The 23,083-nt window shown below is 39.0% G+C and overlaps 1 protein-coding gene across 2 annotated transcripts; it reads right to left on the bottom strand.

Moving 5' to 3' along the window:
• Nucleotides 1–1,114: 1,114 nt before the first annotated feature.
• LOC124131428 lies at nt 1,115–22,750 on the bottom strand. Of its 2 annotated transcripts, XM_048396943.1 has the most exons (3): nt 22,388–22,750; nt 2,506–3,442; nt 1,115–2,054 (listed from the first exon to the last, which is right to left on the bottom strand). In XM_048396943.1, the coding sequence occupies exons 2-3, from the start codon at nt 2,631–2,633 to the stop codon at nt 1,340–1,342; spliced, it is 843 nt and encodes a 280-aa protein (XP_048252900.1). In that variant the 5' UTR covers nt 2,634–3,442; nt 22,388–22,750; the 3' UTR covers nt 1,115–1,339. The 2 variants fall into 2 exon arrangements, with proteins under 2 accessions (XP_048252900.1, XP_046350667.2); XM_046494711.2 differs by lacking the exon at nt 22,388–22,750 and having other exon boundaries at nt 2,506–3,929.
• Nucleotides 22,751–23,083: the final 333 nt, after the last annotated feature.

Consider the following 23,083-nt stretch of genomic DNA (forward strand, 5'->3'; position numbering starts at 1 on the left):
TGTGTCGACTTATGATCGTCAGTTTCATGGTCATGTGACCGACCTCCCTTCCAATTGAAAAACCGTATATCGTGTAAATTTCACATAAAAAAAAAAGTTTCAGTATCTGCTCAACCTCATGAATGAAACAGTGAACACAGGTGCAACGGGCCCCGCACAGATAATGTAAACTTGCACAAGTCTCTTAAGGCAATAACTATTAGTTTAAATCAAAATTTCTACATTATATTAATAATATATACAAGTTGACCCCTTAAAAGACTGGCGTACTGTCCGCTTATCTATTATAAGGCTAGAATTACTACACACCCATGGACTTAACATTCAGTACAGTCTTGGAGCAAGGCTAGGTCCCATGCAGTGGCACGAGAACACGCTACTTATATATACATAGTGGTACAAGTGCTGACAAAAGCCTTCAGCCATGTCAACGAAGGGAACCCATTAAACATTCACCCCCAACTCTCCCTTACCCCCTCAACTCAGATAAGAAGATGATGATGATGATGATGATGAAGAAAATTATTTCATTACTTCGACACGCACTGTATACATATTAAATTTTACGCCTATTTATAAAACATATTTAGCATACCAAAATCATAGTAAAACATGTAACTTTATGTAACTTTATGTCAACGTCCTGCCGTGGCCTGGACGCTCGGCCGACATGTCCCCCATAGAACACCTCTGGGACTTGATGGATCGTCGTGTTCGACAACGACCACACTCTCCAGCCAACCGGCAAGAACTGATCTTGGCCCTACAAGAAGAATGGCGTCAAATCCCACGTGACCTCATCAGACGACTGACTTTTTCTGTGCGTCGAAGAGTTTTTGCGTGTATTGAGGCATTTGGTGGTCACACACGCTACTAATGACTTGTTATTGAACGTGAGCGATTGATAATGTACTCTGCCTATTGTCCATGATTCTGAAAGCTCGAGTTTTGTACCACACCCAACTTTGGGGGGCTCTGACGTCATTCTCGGTCGCGGTATGATTGTCATTTTCAGTGTTGATTATGTTGATATATTGATCTTCTCAATACACTTTACTTCATGCATGTATGTTTTGTTGTTTTTGAGCAAGAGTGATTTCAAACTCTGGTAAAGTTTCTTTTGGACGTCAGTTTATAAACATTAGTGACACTTGTGTCTTGGATTACAATAGATAATAAAAACATCAGTGACATAGTGTGACATCACTGTCTTCTCCGAGAGGATTAAAGCAATGTTATGCCCCATCCTCATTAGCTAATCAGAATGATGTCACTTGATGCAGAAACAGTAGTATGAGGTAAATGTGATATATAAAAATAGGATAATGTATAATCATCGTCACATTCTAAAATCTCTCATTTTCTCTCTCAGCTTCTGTCCTACTCGTTCTTTTCTACTTGAAGTAAAGAAATGAGTGTTCAAGTATGGTTCATTTTCATAGCATTTGGTGTTAAGGAGTGAAAATAAAACTCTGGATGATGATGTCATTTGCTCTCTTGTCTTTTCGAGGATAAGCCTGTGAGACATTGTTGACAGTGCATCATCAAAATAACTATCAACCCTCTCATCAGCATCCATCATCAGACACGGATGATGGACTTGAGATGGATGATCGACTTCACATCCGTAACAGTCTTTATTGCACAATTCATCAACTTTGCTCTGAAGTTCATCCACATAAACAGATGTCATCATAGATTGAAACACTGAACGAATGTGTTTCTTCAGGTTATGGTTTCTTTTGTGACGCCACCGTCGTGAAATAACAACTTCTTGGCTGGTCACAGAGAAGGGTCCCCGGTGAAGAAGACTCTCTGCTGGTGCTGGTGCTGGTGCTGGTGCTGGTGCTGGTGCTGGTGCTGGTGCTGGTGTTGGTGCTGGTGCTGGTGCTGCTGCTACTCCATTCACCTGATGTCTCAGCATTCTCTCGAGACATCGAAAACCTGAAAGACAAGCCGCAAGGTGACTTCTTTGCAGAATTGTCCCTTCCTTCAGCACTTCTCCTTGGCTTCCAGTCACCCTGAATCGATACCTCGTGAGATTTCCAATCATTCTGTAAGAGCAAATAAACAAACAAACAAAAATGTGTTAATTATTAATTTTTTCCCCTTCATGTAAATTTTAGTTTATGTTATACAAGTTTTTGTTTTCTGACATATACATTTAGTTTCTAACATATAAGTTTTTAGTTTCTGACCAGTTTTTTAATATATTTTTTCATGCAGAAGTTTATAAAATGTTATTTATCTTTGATAAGATAAGTGAATAAAGTTTCTTTTTACATCATTTGTGAAAAAAACATTTTGCATAAGAAATACCTTTTCACATATCAGGAACACAGGGATGAAGTTTCCATACGCTATATCATCCGTGTTTGCTAGACACTTATTGTACTAATGAGAGGGAATTGTTTAGAATTTTTCTTGAAATGAAAAGGTTACAAGAGGTTCTAAATAGGATTAAATCCATAGGGTCGAGATTCGATGCCACCTGTCAACAAGTACCTCTTGTCATCTTGAGGCGTCAAAGCCAATTTGAACACTTTGTCCGTGAAAAGTATGTTGTGTTTGGATCGAATTTGATGAGAAGTGGCCATGTTCTGTTTGTGATCGAAAAGACAGACTTTAAACATTTGATGACGTAGATGTTTTTTTTACGAAAGATTTTTGAACACCTTTAGCAGTGGGTTTTGAAGGATCAAAATCCGACATGCGTTTGTTGTTGGCTTCGGCGTGGCGATGGTTGATACTAGCCACGTCTCCTCTTACCCCGTTAGAGACAAAATTGTACATGTCGGGATCTGTCATGAGATCTAGTCTCACCCCCGTCATCAAAAGACATGCGTTCATTGCCATCCCGAGGAGAGTAAAGTACTGGCAAGGATCCAGCTTATAGTATTCGAGACACATGTCGCGAAATGCTTCGAACACGTCGGTCAATATCAACGTATCGACAGCAACGTACATTTCCATGAATTCTCTCGTCGATGTGATTTTGAAAGTATCCCAAATGTGGCGAGCGAAAGCATAGTCCTGTTCAGAAATGTTTTTTTCCGTTAAAGAAGAATAAAAATCCTCACAACTCGGAAAGTCAGTTTCATCTAGTTTTTCGAAGCTGTCTACGTTTTCGTAGAAATAAGGTAGTTTTCTCGTCAATAAATCCACATGGTCGGGATAATTTTTAGCCAAATACACAGTTCACTTTGACCTTTGTCTCTCAAATTGTTGGCCAATGTTTGCAAGCTGGTGTTTAAAAAATTTGAACGAGTCCAAAAAGCGTAGGTGATCGATTTGAAACATGATCAAGTGTTCGGAATTTTGCAATGAATAAATATTCTTGATGTGAGTGTATTGTCATTTGTTTTTTTAACATGTACCAAACCCGATATGTAAATCAGTAGATCTTGAAACTGTACTTGACAAGAGGTTGTGATGTGACATGCTGAAATAATAGAAAATATACAATTGACATCAGTAAACTTAAGAAATTTCACTCTATGAAATAATCATAACAGTTACATGATCCATATATTAACAAGTACATTGGTCGATGTCAACAAATACAAATTCCTACATTAACACAAACATCTCCTAAATAAACATAAATACACAAAATACACAGACTATTGTGACACATACTTATAACATAAATGCATTATGCTCTGTGAAATGCAATACATAACTTAAGATTAACATAGTTCATAATGCATTTATTACGTACAAGTGATGGAATTCCCATAGACTAACATGTTATTTTAAGTTTAAGAAAAAATATTCTTGCAACGGTTAACCAACATGTAAGTCTATGGGAATTTTGTCACGTGTTCACAAGTAGAGATTGCTGCAGAGCATCAATAGCTCCCCGCCATATAATGTTATGTGCAGAGGAAGGAAGTGTAAGCTATGGGAGGAGAGAATTTGTGTTAAGTACAAATTGGTTGTTATTAATGTACTTATCTTTGGAAAGCACAATAAAAGAAACAGTGTCTTTAATTGGTCAGCACAAAGAAAACCCAGGCAAGAAAACTGGGCCTGTCAGGCAAAACTTGATGTATACCCACTATTAGTACCAATAAAAAAAATCCTATATAGATAACACAACAAATGTCACTCTAAAGCATGCTTTTGCAGCAAATATCAATATTTCTGGTCAAAATGTTGGTTGGTTTAAATAAAGCAAACTTTTAAAATAGTAAACACAAAAAATGTAATGAATACACTCTAAATATACTTCAGTTCAAATGTAAAAATTCAGGCAATCATTAATGGATTCCCATTTATCTAGCAGCAAGTTAGGAACATACAGTTTGGTCACGTTATCTATAAATACTGAGAATTATCTTACATATTGTAAAAACAAAGGCCATAGGTCACTTTTCTCAAAACTTCGTTTAAGTAATCACAAACTAAAAATTGAAAAAATTGTAGATATACAAAAACACCAACCCCATTTGAACGTCTCTGTGAAACATGTGATGTCTCAGAAGATGAACAACATTACGCACTGTCTTACATAATACAACCAAGAAAGAGAATCACAAATAATCCCCAATCATTATAAAGAATTTGGTACACTCTGTTAAAGGAGCAGATTCTTAATAAGTTTACCAACAGTTATCCAGAAACAACTTCCAAGATCTGTTAACATATCAACAATTACAAACAAATTCCTTGTACATGTATGTACTACATTACCATAGTTTTGCTCAATTCTCACATTGTTTCCATATCATTATAAAACACTTGTTTTAGAAATTAAATTCTACCTCTTTTGAATGTTGAATGTTCCTGTGTTTTTTAATTGTCGTTTATTGTGCACGTATTTTGTTGTTTGTGATCGTGCAATATTGCCACTGTTTCTTCATGGAATGTTCCGCAATACATAGCTCATCTAAAACATCTTTGTTGTATAATAGTTTCTTACAGTTGTTTACGGGGGCATGGTTGGCCCAGTCGCCGAAGGCGCTGCAATTCGCTATGCAGAGTTGTGTCCCTTGGGCACGCCAGAAACCTATGACAGTGTGTTTGAATCTCGGTTCGCCCCGATTTTGTTTTCAGCACAAAACCCTTGCTCGTTGGTTTCACCAAAGTGGTGAACGTCTAAGACCTGCATCACTTCAGACTTTCATCCCACTTCAAGCTGACACGGAATACTATTCAAGACGGCGTTAAACCCAACTACCTCACTCACTCTTGTGTATGGTTCCGTTTGGTTAACTGGGTTTGTGTTGTGATTGCTTCCGGCTTAGATTGGAAATTTGTTTAGAAGAATGTTACTATGTTCAACCCAAACATCGTGAAGATATCATGCAACCGTATTATCTTTTTGGAAAATAATTGCAAACTACAGACCAACCTGTTGATTTTCTATGTATCCAGAAGCAAAGAACATATACGGGTGTATGATCTCTGCTGGAAGTTATTATTTTTTTGTCAAAGCAATAAACCATGCAGAAACGTAAACCGCCGCATGAAACGGTATGTACCATACATTACTTACAGTGAAATATTTAAAACAATGCCGTCAACTATGCACAGCAAGCGCCATACATGTGATTATGAAGACAACTAATAAAAAAATTATCATATCAAACCCGTTGTTTTACATGTGTTGTTTATTGAAGAAAGTCATACTTTATAGAAGCCTGTTATTTAATCGTGTTGAACAATATGTTGAAATAGCAGTGTGAAAATTGAGTGCGCCTGACAGGCTTGGCCTAAATTCCTTCCTGGAACGTTTCTCGATGGCTGCCTGAATAACATACGATACATTGCAAAGGTAGTGCGCAATTGAACTGTTCGGGGAAGGGAGATAATCACTCACTCTCAGTGATACAGCTTGAATAAGATACGATGTACAGCAATGCAAGGTCAGTGCGTGAATTTATCACTTCTATACTACGCCTATAGCTAATGGAGATAATCGCTCAATGCGCAATAGTTTATTCTTACAAAAGATAGACCGGTTAACTTTAGCGAAATGGGATCATTTTTAGCTCTTTTAAAAACAAAATGAACAAATTTCATGGGTTATCAGCATTACGAAAAGTGACTAAGTCTCAGAATAGCAAGAAGATTTTGAAGTATCTCTTATAGCTGGAAAAGATAAACATCAACATTTCACGCACATTTCACATGATTTGTATGTTTCGTTTCGGTAACTGTGTGGCTTGAAATTTCTAAGAAACCAACATGTCGACTTACATGCTCCAAAATTAACCTCTCCCGTATACTTCCCCGCCTTAAGGGCGGGGAAGAATAAATTTTTAATATAACCACCAACCACACATGTACAATGACTGCTCTAGGACCCAAATCCTACAATGACAAAGACATAGACTCTATCCTAAATTAACTCTCATCATGACTTGAACTAGCTTTAGCACTAACATAGTAATTGAAATAGATAAGTCTTTACATCTGAATAAGACTAGTAATGGAAAATATGTGTGAATATACACTGATCATGCATGGTCCACGAAAATAGGATACACAGAGGTGTCCACATACATTCAAGCATTGTTTGAAGTAATAGTTGTTCATTGGTTTCTCCTGTAATTACAAATACACTGAATCAAGCATTAATAGATATATACTTTGGAAGACATCCTCTCTTCGAATTTAATTTCCCCGAGGAATGTGAAGGGGTGGAAGCCAGGGACGCTAGGTTGTCGACTTCAAGTTAAAAAACACAAGGAGTAACCATTAATTCAAACTTGACGCTACTGCAGAGGTTACGTATTTTACCGCACTCATCTATCAATATCACATATATTCAACAAATTGTGGACTGATAATTTTAAAACACAACCAGAGGTCTCCAATTTGACTAAAGGTTAGCTTTTTATTACATTTTGATGTGCAAAAAAACACCGTATTCTCCAACCGAATATCATGTTTTCCACTTGACTTTGTTATAACGCATAGACGCGGGGTTTTGGCTAACACCCCAGAAATTAATGCTTGGCGTCTTATAGCGAGGGTAATACACAGGCGCGGGATGTTTTCTCTCCTTTTTGTAGGACAGGGTGCGACAGTTGACATTGCATGTTTGAATGGTGTCACTATTAATACATTCTATAGATCTACAGTCCCTCAAACTCCTCCCGTACACCTGCACACAGGAAACCGCGTGGGTTATTGCGTCATACATATTTGGTTGCTAGGTGTGCACAGGAACAAAATTTACTCACCCCTTTTTATGTTTCTGTGACAATTATACACATCCTCAAGATCTAATAAAAAATTATTTAAATATTAATATAAAATCATCATAACTTGAGAAATTTAAATTGAACTATGATGTATAATCTAGAAACCTATCCTCCTACGCATTTTATTATTGTAACAATACATTTTTCTAGAATGTTTAGAACTTGTGTGCATTTCGATCAACCCACGAATATATTACACATTTAGTATAAATTGAACCCCTCAGAAGACAATTTTTTAAAACACGTTTTCCTCTCGTTCATGGAATGGGTTTTACACTGATCTATGATGAATCAAGGACTAAGTTTCAACTAAGGATCGGAGACAACTTGCAGAACGAACAAGTTTTAGATTTTAACGAGACGCGTCAACTTAAATGGATTTTGATTAACTTCTTGAAAGAACAAGATCTATTTAACAACAGATTCTTCATTCCGACCTATATCAATGTGTTAACATTAACAGTTGACAACACTCTGTTTACTTTTGATAGAGATGAAAGAAGTCTGACGATTCAAACTCGTCAGTGTCCAATTATTTCTATTTTAGACATTGATTGTCGAGATCAAAGAAACAATTGATCTTTTGATTGATGGCGAAGCAGAACTGGAGAAAGTTCAGTTTCACAAGGATTATCAACATGTGTGCTAAAAATGTAAGTATTACAAGTTACCATATTTATTATTAAACTTACTTAAAGGATAATACTCTACATAAACGCTCGCCGGTGATTACCTGAAACAAAACATGATTATCAATGTTATAAACCATCATAGGGATTATGAATATTTTTAATAATGAAACCTTACATCTAATCTCAGAAATTTATACAGAAATGTGTTTCTCTTACCGCTGATAAAATTATCCCTGATAAAATTCCAAGAGATCGGCGATTTCCATGGTATCTAAGTTAATCCGTCGTCCATCATTGTTACAAATTGATATCTTAAATTCACGTCAATCGAAGTAAATGATGAAATCTTCTCCAATTTCCATACTTTCACCATGGTCAGGTCACTCAAAAACTTATTCAACTTTAAAGTGAGTTCTAAACTAAAATAAAATATTACTCTTAACTTTCAAATTTCTAACGATCCGTTTGTTACGAAATAATCTGCGATTATCATTTTTGTACACCTTCAAAACTAGAAGGTGAGATTGGATGTTGATGTATGACATGAGCAATATGAATCCAGTTTGTTTGTTTGGGTTGTTTTGTTTTTTTTACCCTCGGGTACTTAAGATCTCACATGCGTAGTTTAGTAAATAAACATAATGACTGACCAATCATAATAGAGGGAGAGTTTAACATAATAGTATGTTATGACACTACTGTAAATTAACACACAGCTTAATGAAGATTGTGTTATTTTCCCCCCACTTTATTCAGACATTAAACATTAATGATGGGACAATATGTAGTTCATACGTGAGTGGGTTATTGTGAAACATATCTGTTGATAGGGTTTCGACGATGTGTTTTCGCACGTAGACAGTGTGAATTTATATACTAAACAAACATAGTTTCCCTGTGTCTGTGTGCTTAATCTTTAACAGCGGTGGTGGGTATTATAAGAACCTCACGTGTTAAAAGTTATAATATTGTAATGATTAAATGGTAAAATAAATGAAAAAGTACGTCAGAGCTGCTGGCTAGGTGTGAGGTCGGTTCGAGGGGTTATCTCATGCGGACCGATAACATTAATGAGTTTAGCTTATGTCCAAAACTATAATTAATGTCTGGGATTCACTTGACAAGACAAAAGTGCGATGTTGACATCAACATGATCTCAATGCTGAATATTATAGTTACCAGACAACAATCGATGACAGGAGGAAAGAGAGTAACACATTCATCTATGAACTTAAAGATCAAAAGGTTAAGATCAAACATCGACCGCCGCCTGTTCTTGCCTCCCTCCCCCCTCCCCCTCCTTGTCTGTGCATGCGTAACTCGTGTCGTCATGTGATATAGATATCATCCAGGTGCGTTAAATTCATGGCATTTGACCACCGACTTTCAACGATGTTTCGTCTGATTCTGGCAATCTGTGTTGTAGCATTATGCCACTGCATCCTATCGACTAATCGATGCACCGTTAGCTATAGCATAACGACATGTCACCAGGGTGGGGGAACCTACTCACATTTGAGAGGAGGTTCCTACCCTCGAAATACTTTGATTCGGCTTAATGGAAAGAGAGACAGAATTGAACTGTCGATGGACTTGTTCCCAAATTTAAAAGTGAGGACCTACGAGGAGACGGGGTGGAGAAAGTGACCGTCAATAATGAAGTTTGTCGTGGTAAGTATATAGATGGTGAATAATGTTCGGGTACTTTATCTTGTTTGAATATCGAATCAATGAGGCATTCATACACTTAGCATTGATGTCACTAGTTTTAATGGGGGCGGGGTGGGCTAGCTGTCTTCTAAGACGCTGCTCTAGTAAAGTGGAAGGCGTCTGGTTCGATCCCCACTTATGGGCGGGTGTAAAAACCTTGGAGCTAACATTACTTGCAGGTTCTTTCAGTGCTGTCACAACCCCTAGTGTGTTGTACATGACCCATAAGTTAATGACACCTAGGAGTGGAGACCATGGTGTGGTACCTATTCAGTTCGATTTCAATGCGTTATTGACACAGGTGTACGAGGTATTCAATACAAAAAGTTAATGGGCACCTAGGAGCGGCCCCCAGGGTGCGGAGGGGGACCTATTCAATTCGATTCAATGCGTTATTGACACAGGTGTACGAGGTATTCAATACAAAAAACAGTTAATGGCATCTAGGAGCGGCCACCAGGGTGCGGAGGGGGACCTATTCAATTCGATTCAATGCGTTATTGACACATGTGTACGAGGTATTCAATACAAAAAAAAGTTAATGGCATCTAAGAGTGGCACCAGGGTGCGGAGGGGGACCTATTCAAGACATAAAAATCTTACACAATATCATCCAATCACAGCCTGCAGATGTCTCTTGATCTGCACTGAAGGCTCCCTACGAAAACCGCACTGTCACAACCAGTTCTGATTTGGTGTAGTAGAACCTCAAAGAGATGATTTTGTCGAGCGAATCTTAATTCGCAATGATGTGTTACGCTGGCTGTGCATCATGGCTTCCTATCGTATGTCAAATGCTCTGGGGGTTTTCAATAAATGTATTGCAACAGTTGTTTCCTGACTGTTAGTCTCTTGAAAAGTTGCATTGAACATGTACAAATGATTTAACTTATAATCGCAAACTTAAAGAATAGATAGTTTTAACCGACATCGAGAACCTTTGTGGAACCTACCATATGTCAGAGGGGTATCTGCATGGGATTTGTGTTTCAGGCAGACTAATTTGTCAGTTACACTTAAAACACAAGCAATTTCGTTTTCTCCTACGAGGCACAGACACATGCATCGACATGTACTTAGACGTTCATTGAACTTAGCAAGATTACTTTATACAGAAATACATGAATACCTTTATCTTTCCAGATTTATAAGACTTGGCATTCACGAAAAAGTGAGAAAGTAACTGCAACACGACATTGCAGACTCTCTTTATCAAGATACACATAAACGTGGTTATATACTGACTACTATACTGAAGGTTCATATAGGATGCTGGGCGTCAGAGGGATGTACTACACTGAAACAACAACCTTGTTGCATGGCCCTGGAACACCTCTTCAGCGAGACTTTACATGGAGCACATGGTACAGCTAAGGATAATTAATATATCATAATGTATTCGCAATATCAACCAATTGGAATTATAAAATCAAATGAAACACGTAGATGACGTATCAAGTACAGGTGTGAAATCTAGGTGATGGGGAAGGCTGGCTGCACTATGCCACATTCGTCCCGTGCCGAGAGAGACCGACCGACCAGATATAGCTTAGCTTTCACCCACACTAAAAAAGTCTAAGATGTTTCTCGTAGAATATGTCACTCTACATGTACGGTTGAGATCAATCTGTTTATACAAACATTGTTTATCTACATCGTGTCGAAACATTGATAGAAACATGTGCAGGTGTTTAGTTCCCTATGACTCACGGGTCAAAACTCACATCGCAGGACTCACATTAGGCCTATTCAATATATTATCACCACATGCTAAGACTTTAGTCTACAGTGACCATTCTACAAGAGGACAAACCTTGTATCGTAGGTAGGGGGTACACCAGATCACTCACTCACTCACACTCACACTCACACACACACACACACACACACACACACACACACACACACACTTGGCCAAGCAGGTAATGTTCACTCGTCTGCCGGGTGATTATATCCTGGTCATTAGATCCAACTTATCAAACCATTAGGAGCTGTTGGGAAGTTATCAAACCATTAGGAGCTGTTGGGAAGTTATCAAACCATTAGGAGCTGTTGGGAAGTTATCAAACCATTAGGAGCTGTTTGGAAGTTATCAAACCATTGGGAGCTGTTTTGATAGGTATTAACAACCAGGGAGACTGACAAAACACCAAAGAGCTACCCTGGTCAGCTTTGTCCTTATTGAAAATTCCTATTTATTTCAGAAAAAATGGTACAAAGCCATCGTAATTACAATCCACTAGACCGTGTGGTTTTGGAGGAAGGATCGAAGCATCGACCATAAGAATTCAGCTGACTCTATCAGTGTCCAGAAAATAGACCTGGACAGTTTAGACGGTGTCTAGCCGGGAGCGCCACATTTCAGAAATGGCTATTGCCGGTAGGGCCACATTTTCAGCTGAGTGCATTTCACCTATTCTAGCGGGTAATTAATTAATCCGATTACCGATACCTTTAAATGAGTGTCCCACATTTAATTTACTAAGCGTGGTGTTCTTTAGAGATACCTTTAAATGAGTGTCCCACATTTAAATTACTAAGCGTGGTGTTCTTTAGAGATACCTTTAAATGAGTGTCCCACATTTAAATTACTAAGCGTGGTGTTCTTTAGAGATCAAAGGCCGTCTTAATTGACATTGAGTTCATCCTGTTATTCATAACATATTTAAGTGATGTCGTGTTCACTCCATATCTCCCTAAACCTAATAAACCAGCTAATCAAGCTAACTCATATAGACCAATATCCCTAACTTCAAACTTATGTAAAGTAATGGAATCAATGGCTAAAAATAGATTACAACATTACTTAACCCAAAATAACATCATAAACCCAGATCAAAGCGGTTTCACTCCTGGCCGCTCAACCCTAGATAACCTCACCCGACTAGAACAAGATATTAAGACAGGACAGCTAAATAAACAATATACCACAGGCATCTTCTTAGACTTCTCTAAAGCTTTCGACATGGTATGGCACGATGGGCTAATACAAAAACTTAAAAAAATAGGACTCAAAGGTCAGATAATAAACTACATCCAGGACTTCCTAAACAATCGTAAAATAACCGTGGGTATAGACCAAACTCTATCGGACCAATGTCCCCTAGAAAATGGTACTCCACAGGGCAGTATCCTCAGCCCCACCCTCTTCAATATAATGATAAACGATCTATTCGAGGGCCTATCCCCTAAAGTAAACACATCAAAATTCGCGGATGATGGAGCCATCTGGATCCGCACTAAAAGCATGAACATGGTCCAAAATTTACTCCAAAAATCTCTTAATAAAATACAACAGTGGGCTGACAAATGGGGCTTCTCCCTTAACTCAGAAAAAAACAACAGGAATAGTATTCAAACATAAAAACATGAAAACCGCCTCCCCAATCCTCCAGCTAAACAATCAAACAATCAAATTTCAAAAACAAACCAAATTCTTAGGACTTATTTTCGATGAACATCTCACCTGGGATGCTCACATCCAAAACCTAACAACTAAATGCAGTAAAGACCTAAACACCCTAAGATGCCTAACTGGTTCTAACTGGGGAGCATCCAAAGATACCCTCCTCTCTCTCTACATATCACTAATTAGATCAAAACTAGACTACGGCTGCGCCATATACAACACCCTAAACAACTCTCTATCTAAAAAACTTGACTCAATACAATATCAGGCTCTCAAACTAATTACACGCACCCAACATGGCACCTCCTACACCTCACTTCAGGCCTTAACAGGAGAAATGCCACTAAGTCTACGCAGGGAACAGCTAAGCTTAAATTTCTGGGCCGCGTCCCAATCAAACCCTCTCATCCAAAACTTAATAAACCAAAACATCAGCCCCAAAAACCAAGCTCTAGCTCGTAAACACCCCTTACTTACCCCAATATCCCAAAGAATAACAAACTACCTAAATGAACACCAAATTAAAAATCTTAAACAAAACTGCAAACAATCAAATATCTTCACCCCTAAACTTAAAATACCCAAAATAGACACAACACTAGCTAGCCAAATAAATAAACAAACCGACCCAAACATAGCTAAAACTACCACACTAGCATACATACACGAAAATTGGCCAAATTGGTGTCACATTTACACGGACGGATCCTCAGATCCGACCTCCAAACACACAGGTTTCGGAGTCCATACCACACAACCAACTAAAACCACACAATCCTTCCGACTCCCAAACAACCAATCAATATTCACGGCAGAACTAATGGGCATGGCCTCAGCCCTCCATAATCAAGAATCCAAAAACCACAAAAAAATCCTAATACTTACCGACTCCCTAAGTGGACTGCAAGCCCTCCAAAACAAAAATACCAAAAACCGACCTAAATTAATAAATCAAATACTTAAAAGCTCCAACGACCTAACTAAGGCAGGCAAACAAATAACCTTCTTGTGGATACCCGCCCACGTAGGAATATACGGTAATGAAAACGCCGATAAAGCAGCTAAACTATCCCTCAAAATCCCAGAAATAAGCTTAAACTTACCCATCTCAAAATCAGAAATTAAAAGTGTAAACAAGCAAAAAATCACAAAAAAATGGCATAACCTATATCTAAACTCAAATAGCCAAATCAAAAAAGTGCTCAGCAAACCACTAACCAAACCAAAAATTCTCCATCCATCCAAAAAAATCGACAGAGTAATCACTAAACTCAAAACAGGACACACCAACCTAAATAACCACCTAAAAAAATTTAAAAAACACACTACAGGTAACTGCCCACACTGCAAACAACCAGAAACCCCAGAACACGCACTCATCCACTGCACACACTACCTAACACATCGAACCGCATTACAAACCACCCTCAATCTAAACAAGGCTCTCACTCTAGAAGCAATACTAAACCCACAAAATAAACTAGAAAACTTCAAGGCCTTAGGCGTATTCTTAATCAAAACGGAACTAATAAAACGCATCTAAAAACACAATAACTCACCAAATCAAAATCACATAAACAAACAAACATCCACCATACCCAGCTCCCTTAGTTCTCCTCCCCAATCCCATCGGCATCTATTCCAAATCTCAAAATTCCCAAATTCTATATAAGCAACCCCTAAAACCCCCCTCTTGGATTGCACAGACCACCTTCGCCCCTTTCGGAAACACATTAAATGGCCTGGCCGGGCCCGTGTGCGAAATACGCATCAGTCGGAAAGCGCACGTTAAATCTCCAAAGTAAGTAAGTAAGTAAGTAAGTACTCCATATCACAGTTGCAGTTTGTACTCCACGCGAGCAACACCTCCCAAGCCTGAGCATTGCCTGATAGCCAGCCAAGGAGAAATCCATCATCGGTAATTATCACGTTATCCTTTCAGCCTTATTCACATACTCTTAAAATCACTCTCATCGTTTGCTTGTTGTTTAACGCCGAACCTAGCAATATTCCAGCTATAGGACAGCGGTCTGTAAATAATCGAGTCTTGGCCAAGCGAGCAACACTTCCCAAGCCAGCACAGAGTATTGCCTGATAGCCAGCCAAGGAAACTCCATCATCGGTAATTATCACGTTATCCTTTCATCCTTATTCACATACATCACTCTCACCGAATTAATCACAAAACCCCTAAATCCTTAAAACCAACAACAACACTCAACACTTATAAATAACCAACAACTTATCCTCCCCCATCTCCCTAACACAGCTCGCACTCATTTCTACTCACTACCCACGCCCACCACTCAAACACACCCTTTGACCCAACTCCTAAAAACAAAAAAAACCACCTAATCCTTCTCCTTAACACAACGCACGCTCTTTCCTACTCACCACCCACGCCTACCACTCACATACCTCCACTCCTTCGACTAAATATCTCCTAATCCCCGCTTTCCACTTGTCTCACCTAATCCCAGCCTTCCAGCAACAAAATAAATCTTTAATAATTAATCCATTTCACAAACCCTCCTACTAAAACCAACAACAAATAACCACCGCAACCTCCTCCGCCTCCTAAACACAACTCACCAAGTAAAAACAACAAACCAACTCACCTCCCCAAAACACCACCACCACCCACCACTACACGCTCTCCAACTCTCCAAACAACATGACTGACACCCGCAACGCCACACTCGCAGACATGCCAGCTCCTAACTCACCCACGCCTGCGGAAGCGCACAACACTTCCGGGAGGTCACTCGAAAACATCGTCCCGACCGAGTATGGCGAAAACACGACACACACCATCGCCACCTCAAAAAACGCAAACTCGACACATCCACTCCACCTCCATCGCCCACACCCTCCCCGCCTTCCTCACCACCTTCGCCCTCTACTTCTTCTCAGCAGGCTCAGGCACCACTCTCTCACTAGAACTTTCGGCAGATAAAATAGGACTTTGGTTTAAAAGAGAAAATAAATTACAACAATATTAACAAAGGATACCAGATAATCTTCCCTAACCGAGAATCTTACAACGCAGCAAATAAAATAACTCAAATATTCCACGTCACAGTAATCAAACAAACACCCAATTGGCAACAATATACACGAGGCGTAATTAGGGTTAACCCAAGGGGAACAACTGAGGACTTTCAATTATACTATCTAGAAGCTAACATAAACCAAGACCAAAACCCTCAACCCCTAATCACCAGCACGCGTAGAATAACCTCAACTAGAAACGGAAAAACGGTCCCAACCGTCATAATCAACTTCAAAAAGACCGCTAAATTCCCTGAAGCCCCCAAACACATATCCTTCGGAGCCCACACCAACTTAGAAGTCAAACCCTATATAAAGCAGGTTAAGCAATGTACAAAGTGCCTCAAATACAACCACACTGCCTCCCAATGCACATACCGTAAAACTAAATGTAAAAAATGCGCACAAACAGACTGTCCTGGCACATGCGCACCCTGGTGCATCCACTGCAAATCCACCCAACACACTTCAAACCAATGCCCATACAGACACACACTCACCCAGCAGGCCAACAAACACATAAACATAGACACGGCTAAAATCCAAACACGAAAATTTGCTACACCTGCATCTAAACCACTCCTCCCTACACCACACCCAAACACCATCCCACAAACAAACACCACACCCATAACCGACAGCTCTGTCTGGGGCCCCTACCGAGAAACCGCACCCACCTCACACATACAAGCAGCCACTCAACCAACCACGAACCCTCCCACATCTCACATAGCCAAAACATCAACCCCCGCATGCAAAACGAACCTCAAAATGACCACCACAACACGACCCTCATCCAAGCACCCTACAGCCCATATGGTAACAACGCTCTCCCACAAGCAAGCACAACAACAAAACACAAACACTAAGAAATCATCAGCTACACCCATCCCACAAACACCTTCACAATCCTCCACATCACATGCCTCCCCCATGGAAACTCAATCAGCTAAACCTAATCTAACCGATGACGAGGATTTCTCCACTACTGAGGAAACAATAGACACTACTCCAACTAAAACAAACCAAACTCCCCAACCAGCCAACACCCAAAACCTAAATAACCTCACCTTACTCCTAGCATACATGCATAGTCAAAACTCACCAAAAGCTAGCATGAAATCCTTCTGCAAAGTAGCTTTCAATCTAAAATTAACCGATCTTCCCTTCTTCCTCTTTAACCTCCATCTAAAAGAACTCACCGAATAAAATAAAAAATAAAAAATAAATCACCAATCACCCGAACCCAATATTCGAAGGACTAAATATTTTTCAGTGGAACGCCAACGGACTCACCTAAAAACTAAAAACTAAATTTAAACTAAATAAAGGCCCTCACATTGCTTGTATACAGGAAACCAAATTCTCAAAAAAATCACACTACCTAACTACAACTCAGTTAGAACTGACAGAGCTAAACCGAAAACAAGAAGAGCCGCAGGAGGACTAATCATATTTATCAGGGAGGATATAAATTACGAAGAAATAAAAATAGACACGCCAAACCTAGAAGCCAACGGCATAAACATCACATTAAATAACCGAAACATAGACATCATAAATATTTACCACTGGGCGGACCAAAAAGTCCAACCTGAGGATCTAAACAAACTACTCCAAATAAGCAATAAATCTACTATATTCCTAGGAGACTTTAACGCTCACCATCCTACATGGAGCATAGATGATAAAATAGATAATCATGGCAAATTAATCTCCGAATGGATAGAAACAAACGACCTAGTACTCCTTAATAGCAACCAACCCACGAGGTACGATAAGATAAACCAAAAAATGTCGGCTATCGACCTAACCATATGCACCGCAGATCTAGCTCAAAGTACTCAATGGGAAGTGCACGACGTCCCGCTAGGTAGTGACCACTTCCCCATAAACATAACCATAGGAAATACAAACGTACCAATCCAAACAGAAAACCAAGAACCAAAATTCCATTACAATAAAGCTAACTGGGACCAATTCCAAGATATCTGCAACGAAGCTAACTTAAACGAAATAGAAAATAATGATCCAGAAACCTATTGTAAAAACCTAACAGACTATATAATAAACGCAGCCAAAACCTCCATCCCCTTCAAAACATCTAAGACAGGCAAACCGACGGTACCATGGTGGAATGAGGAAATAGAACATACTAGACGAAAACGTAAATCAGCCTTCAATAAAGCAAAACGCGACTACAAATATTTAAACATAGCCCACGAACTAAACCACCAGGTTCAAAAACTAGTCCAAATAGCCAAAAGTAGAGACTGGGAAAAATTCTGCGAAGGTATAAATAACCGTACAGATGCCAGAATGGTCTGTCGCAAAATCCACGCCATCAGAGGCTTAAAACGACATAAAAAAACCCCTAACATTGACAACTCAACCAACCCCGCCCAAAAAGCAAATAATCTCGCCAACCACTTTTCGGCCGTTAGCAGTCAAACCAACTTCAGTAAAAAATTCCAAGATAAACAGAAAACAAACCCACAAAAGAACCAAACAATAACAATCTAGAAATAAATCAACCCTACACAATAATCCAAAACAGGAAAAAGGGCACAGCCCCAGGATTAGACCTAACTTCTTACCAAATAATTAAAAAACTCCCCCTAAAACTACTCCAGGCACTACTCAAACTATACAATCTCATCTACCTAAACGGACAGGTTTATCATAGGCATAAATTACAATAATAATAATAATAATAGGTGTACAGTAATTAACAACTAATTAAAAGTAATTAACAATACATTTAGACACCTACGTGATTGTATAAAAAGGTCAAGAAGAGGAGTTGAAACCAGTGAACATAACACATTGATATATATATGGTACAGCTAAGGATAAATAATATATCATATTGTATCGTAATATTGTATCATCATATTATATATATATATATATAGGAGACGGGCAACTCCGATAGTTGAAGACTACGGGGAACATACTTGGCCACGAATAACCAGGGGTGAGGGTAGTAGGTCGAGGGTTATACATTAATGAAAAACGATTAACCAGATGGGAAGTAGATAAAAAGTGGAACGGAGATGAGAGGGACGGAGATGTTAGGGACCTGAGACATGGTATTGGGGGGGGAAATAGTTCGAATTCCAAAAGGGTGAGAATTCCAAAAGGGTGAAGGTGCTGGTTATTAGATTAGAGTGGGTTAGAATGATCTAGTGTAGGGGGGAAAGGTGGTTGACCAATGATAGATGGAAAAATGAGTAGAGCTGTGACGTAGGTACCGGTTTGAAAGGGGCAAAAGCCCCAAATAAAGGACGGCTAAGGACGGTGAGAGAACGGCTAGAGAGCGGCTAGGGAGCGGCTGGGGAGACTACATCTGGACTGGTGCTCCGCTCTCGGCTTGTTGTCACGATCTTTCGAACCAGAAACCAAACCTAGGCACCAGCATTTCGACTGAGACTGAAGCTTTGCGGCCGAAGTCTCGTAATTAAGTGACAAATAGAGTGGGTTGACCGGCAACACAAAGTGGGAATAAAAGCTGTTAAACGAAGATCACTCTTTGTGCTTGTTGGAGGGAATACGGTAATAGGTCCAAGGCCCTCGGGTACTCACATTGTACCTCTCGCTCATCCCTGGCTGTCAGCACCAAAGAACGAGGGGATTACCGTAGTTCAGGTGACCTGGTAATTAACAACAATTACCGCCGGTCTTTAAGGCGTCAAAAGTACCTTGGATAGGTTTAGGCTATGTCGTGAAGACCTCAGTTCAGCAAATTGCTAAGCCCCTCATAATCACAATGATACAGAAACGGACAAACACCCAACACTTTTTCTGGTTTTTAAGTAAGGGTAGAGAAATTAAATTATATATATCAAACTGTAGCTAATGTTCTCGACACAAGAACAACCATTCACGATTTCGCATTTCGTGGAGAGACAGAAATGAACAACATGGTAACATCCAAACAAGAAATTAAGACATCATTGGATGTTTGCTCTTGAATAAAGCCTCCGTATCGGACAATATTTGCTATATATTATTAAAAAAGTCTGTATATGTATTCTGTCAGGGAAGCATTGTGTTTACTGTTCAATATGCCATTACAATCAAGTATATTTACACCAGGCAGAGTGCCATTATCACATTATCGTTTCCAGTTATAGACCGATGTGACTCATAAGCTGGAGAGAGCTGTGTTCGCACATTTATATAATTACTTTCACGTGAATACGTTGCTGTGTTAGTACAGGTCCAGCTAGCCACTCAACTATCCATCAACTAATCGAACTTTATCATCAGGTTTGGACAGGTTGGATAACAAAGAAGATAATGCTGACAAATAAGACCGTATGACAAGACGTTTTGCCGACGATATGTCTATTAGCATGCCATCCAATGACAGCAGTGAATTGGAAAGTTTTATAGGCACGAATTTGGTGAATAGGTGAAACTTTGGTGAATAACCTATAATCCCCAAAATATCTCTTCTACTCTCTCCCAAAGAAAACATTGGACGTCTACATCTACATTTCTGTGTCATAAGTTCTTGTTTGTTTAAACACTGAGAGTGAGTGAGTTGGGTTTAACGCCGCTTTTAACAGTATTCCAATTACATCGCGGCGTGTATATATACACTGAGAAGCAAAAGAAACTATTCCACTCAGTTGATTTTATAATATGTTGATTTTCAATTGAAAATATCTTAAAGCGATAGTATAACCCAAAACTGAACTGCGCTGGCGCTTCGTCAGCACTCAAAAATACTTCTACATGGTTTTAATAGTTTTAAAATTTAATTTGATTTAAAACTTAAAAGACATTTAATTAAAGACAAAAATACACAGGCGCTGATAGGTATCTTATCTTTGAAAATCCATAAATGTTCTTTTTCCCCCACAAATGTACAACATTTTAAACATGTTGGGGGTCATTTGGTTGCAAAATTCATGTCTACCCCTAGTCTTCATCGAACCAACTTATGTCTACAAAAATACCCCGCCACAGATTACTTTGCAGGAGTGAGTGTTGGCTAAACAGTTATTTCTACATTAAAAACAAACTCGGTATACTTTCTCTTACCCCTCAGTTGACTTGAAGCCAGTGGCAAATGGTCTTGTCTTGTCTTGTCTTTGCCATAAGAAACACAATCTCCAAGATGATTTACTCAATGCGATAACTCAAATATCTACTTCAAAGAAATACTATAAACAATAACCACAATGTTCATAAGGCCACACTTTGAATACGCATGTGAGGTACTTGATGATTGCACAAAGGACAAAGTAAGAAATTAGGACAATTACAATTAGAAACTGCACGCATTGTAACTGATCTACCCTATGCCTCCAAGCGTAGAAAGAAGAGTGAACTTTGTCTTTTCTTCCAAAGTAATCATAATGTGTCTCCGTCTAACAGATATTCTACCAAGAAACATTTCCGCAGAAAATCCATACAGTGTCAAAAAACTCTGAAAACATTAGTGTGTTCCCACAAGAGTGAGAGATTAAGCTAGGTTTAACGCCGCTTTGAATAGTATTCCAATTATATCACGACTTTCAGCTGATGTGGAAGAAAAGCCCGAAGTGATGCAGGTCCCAGACGTTTTACCACTTTGGTGAAACCCACGAACACGGGTATGGTGCTGACAAACCTAGAAACATAATCGGGCGAACCGGGACCCCAAATCATTGAGTTCAGGTGTGTCTGGTAACGGAACAGAGTTCCATAATCGGATGGTCAATAAGTAAAATAACGAAGTCATTCGCGCGAATCATTTGAGCCATCGACCATCCGATTACAAAGTACAGTCTTGCTTGACAACGGTATAAGGATCTATACCGAAACGTCGCCTTTGCAGTTATTAAAGAAGTTGTTAAATTGTGTATTATTTTGTCATACGTCAACTTCTAACAAACAAACATCAACAATTCGACCATCCGATTGTGGAACTTTATCAGATCGAAATTCTACGATGTCATGTTTTAATAATACTTTACAAAGCACCGCCCCACCTTCGTACTTCGCAAATAGAATAAGGAAATATAATATGTTACACACAAAACTGACATACACGTGAAGTCAATTCAGTTATGATTTATATAGGATATGTATAAATAAAAGCGATAAAACCCTTTCCATATTCGATTCCGACTATATCATGAGCATGTCAAATAGTGATTATACCAGATATTCACGATTATCCATCTGTCACAAAACACATGCAAAAGTAAGTCAATTATTTATCTGAAAGAATACGGAAACATAGGATTGAATTCAAAATAGGAAATTGCGTCAAATTTGGAATATCCTCCACACGTTGTTGCCTTCATCAAACAACTTTTAAGTTCTATGACGCTCTTTAATTGAAATCTTGGTGGAAATAGCATGCTTGATTGTACCTTAAATGTGATGACATGTAGACACCAGAGACTACAGCTGCTGGAATACTGCTCGTCGTAAAGGGGAAGTTGAAGACATCCCTCGTCATCCAGTCTTGTGGAGATATCTTTGTCTCTTTGAATATTTATTGCTAGATCTAAATATGAAACAGACAACATGTAGTAGCATTTAGGAGTACATAATTAACATTGTTTTCAAAACTAATATAATATCAAACGGTTTCCGAGTTATGCCCCGGAAACGAACGTTACACGTATTTGAGTCCATTATGTTGACAAGGATGCACCAATAATATTTGTTTCAGAAATACCAAAACATTAAAAGGCACCAGTTTAGCATGTGTTTGATACACATTCAAAGTTTCGTAATAAAATATTTAACAATTTCCAAGTTTTGCTCCGGAAACGAAATGTGACCGACGGACGCAAGGACGGGCGGACGGGCGGACAGCAACCGTTGCTATAGTCCCCTCCAACTTCGTGGCGGAGGACACGAAAGAGTACATAAAGTGGCCTTGTTTGATCTGCCTGGGCATACTTCACAGTTTGGGCAGGCCTCCACAGAAAGCTAAGTACATTACATCAGACATAAGTATATTAGCATCATATAATGGATAGCTTTATCGAAAAGATAAACATGGTATCGCTATCCGGTAAAACACAAATGAGGTCATCTCCATAAATCGATGCAATGTC

The sequence above is a fragment of the Haliotis rufescens genome, unplaced genomic scaffold (genome assembly GCF_023055435.1).
Source record: "Haliotis rufescens isolate VD_foot unplaced genomic scaffold, xgHalRufe1.0.p SCAF_1, whole genome shotgun sequence".
NCBI lineage: Eukaryota > Metazoa > Mollusca > Gastropoda > Lepetellida > Haliotidae > Haliotis > Haliotis rufescens.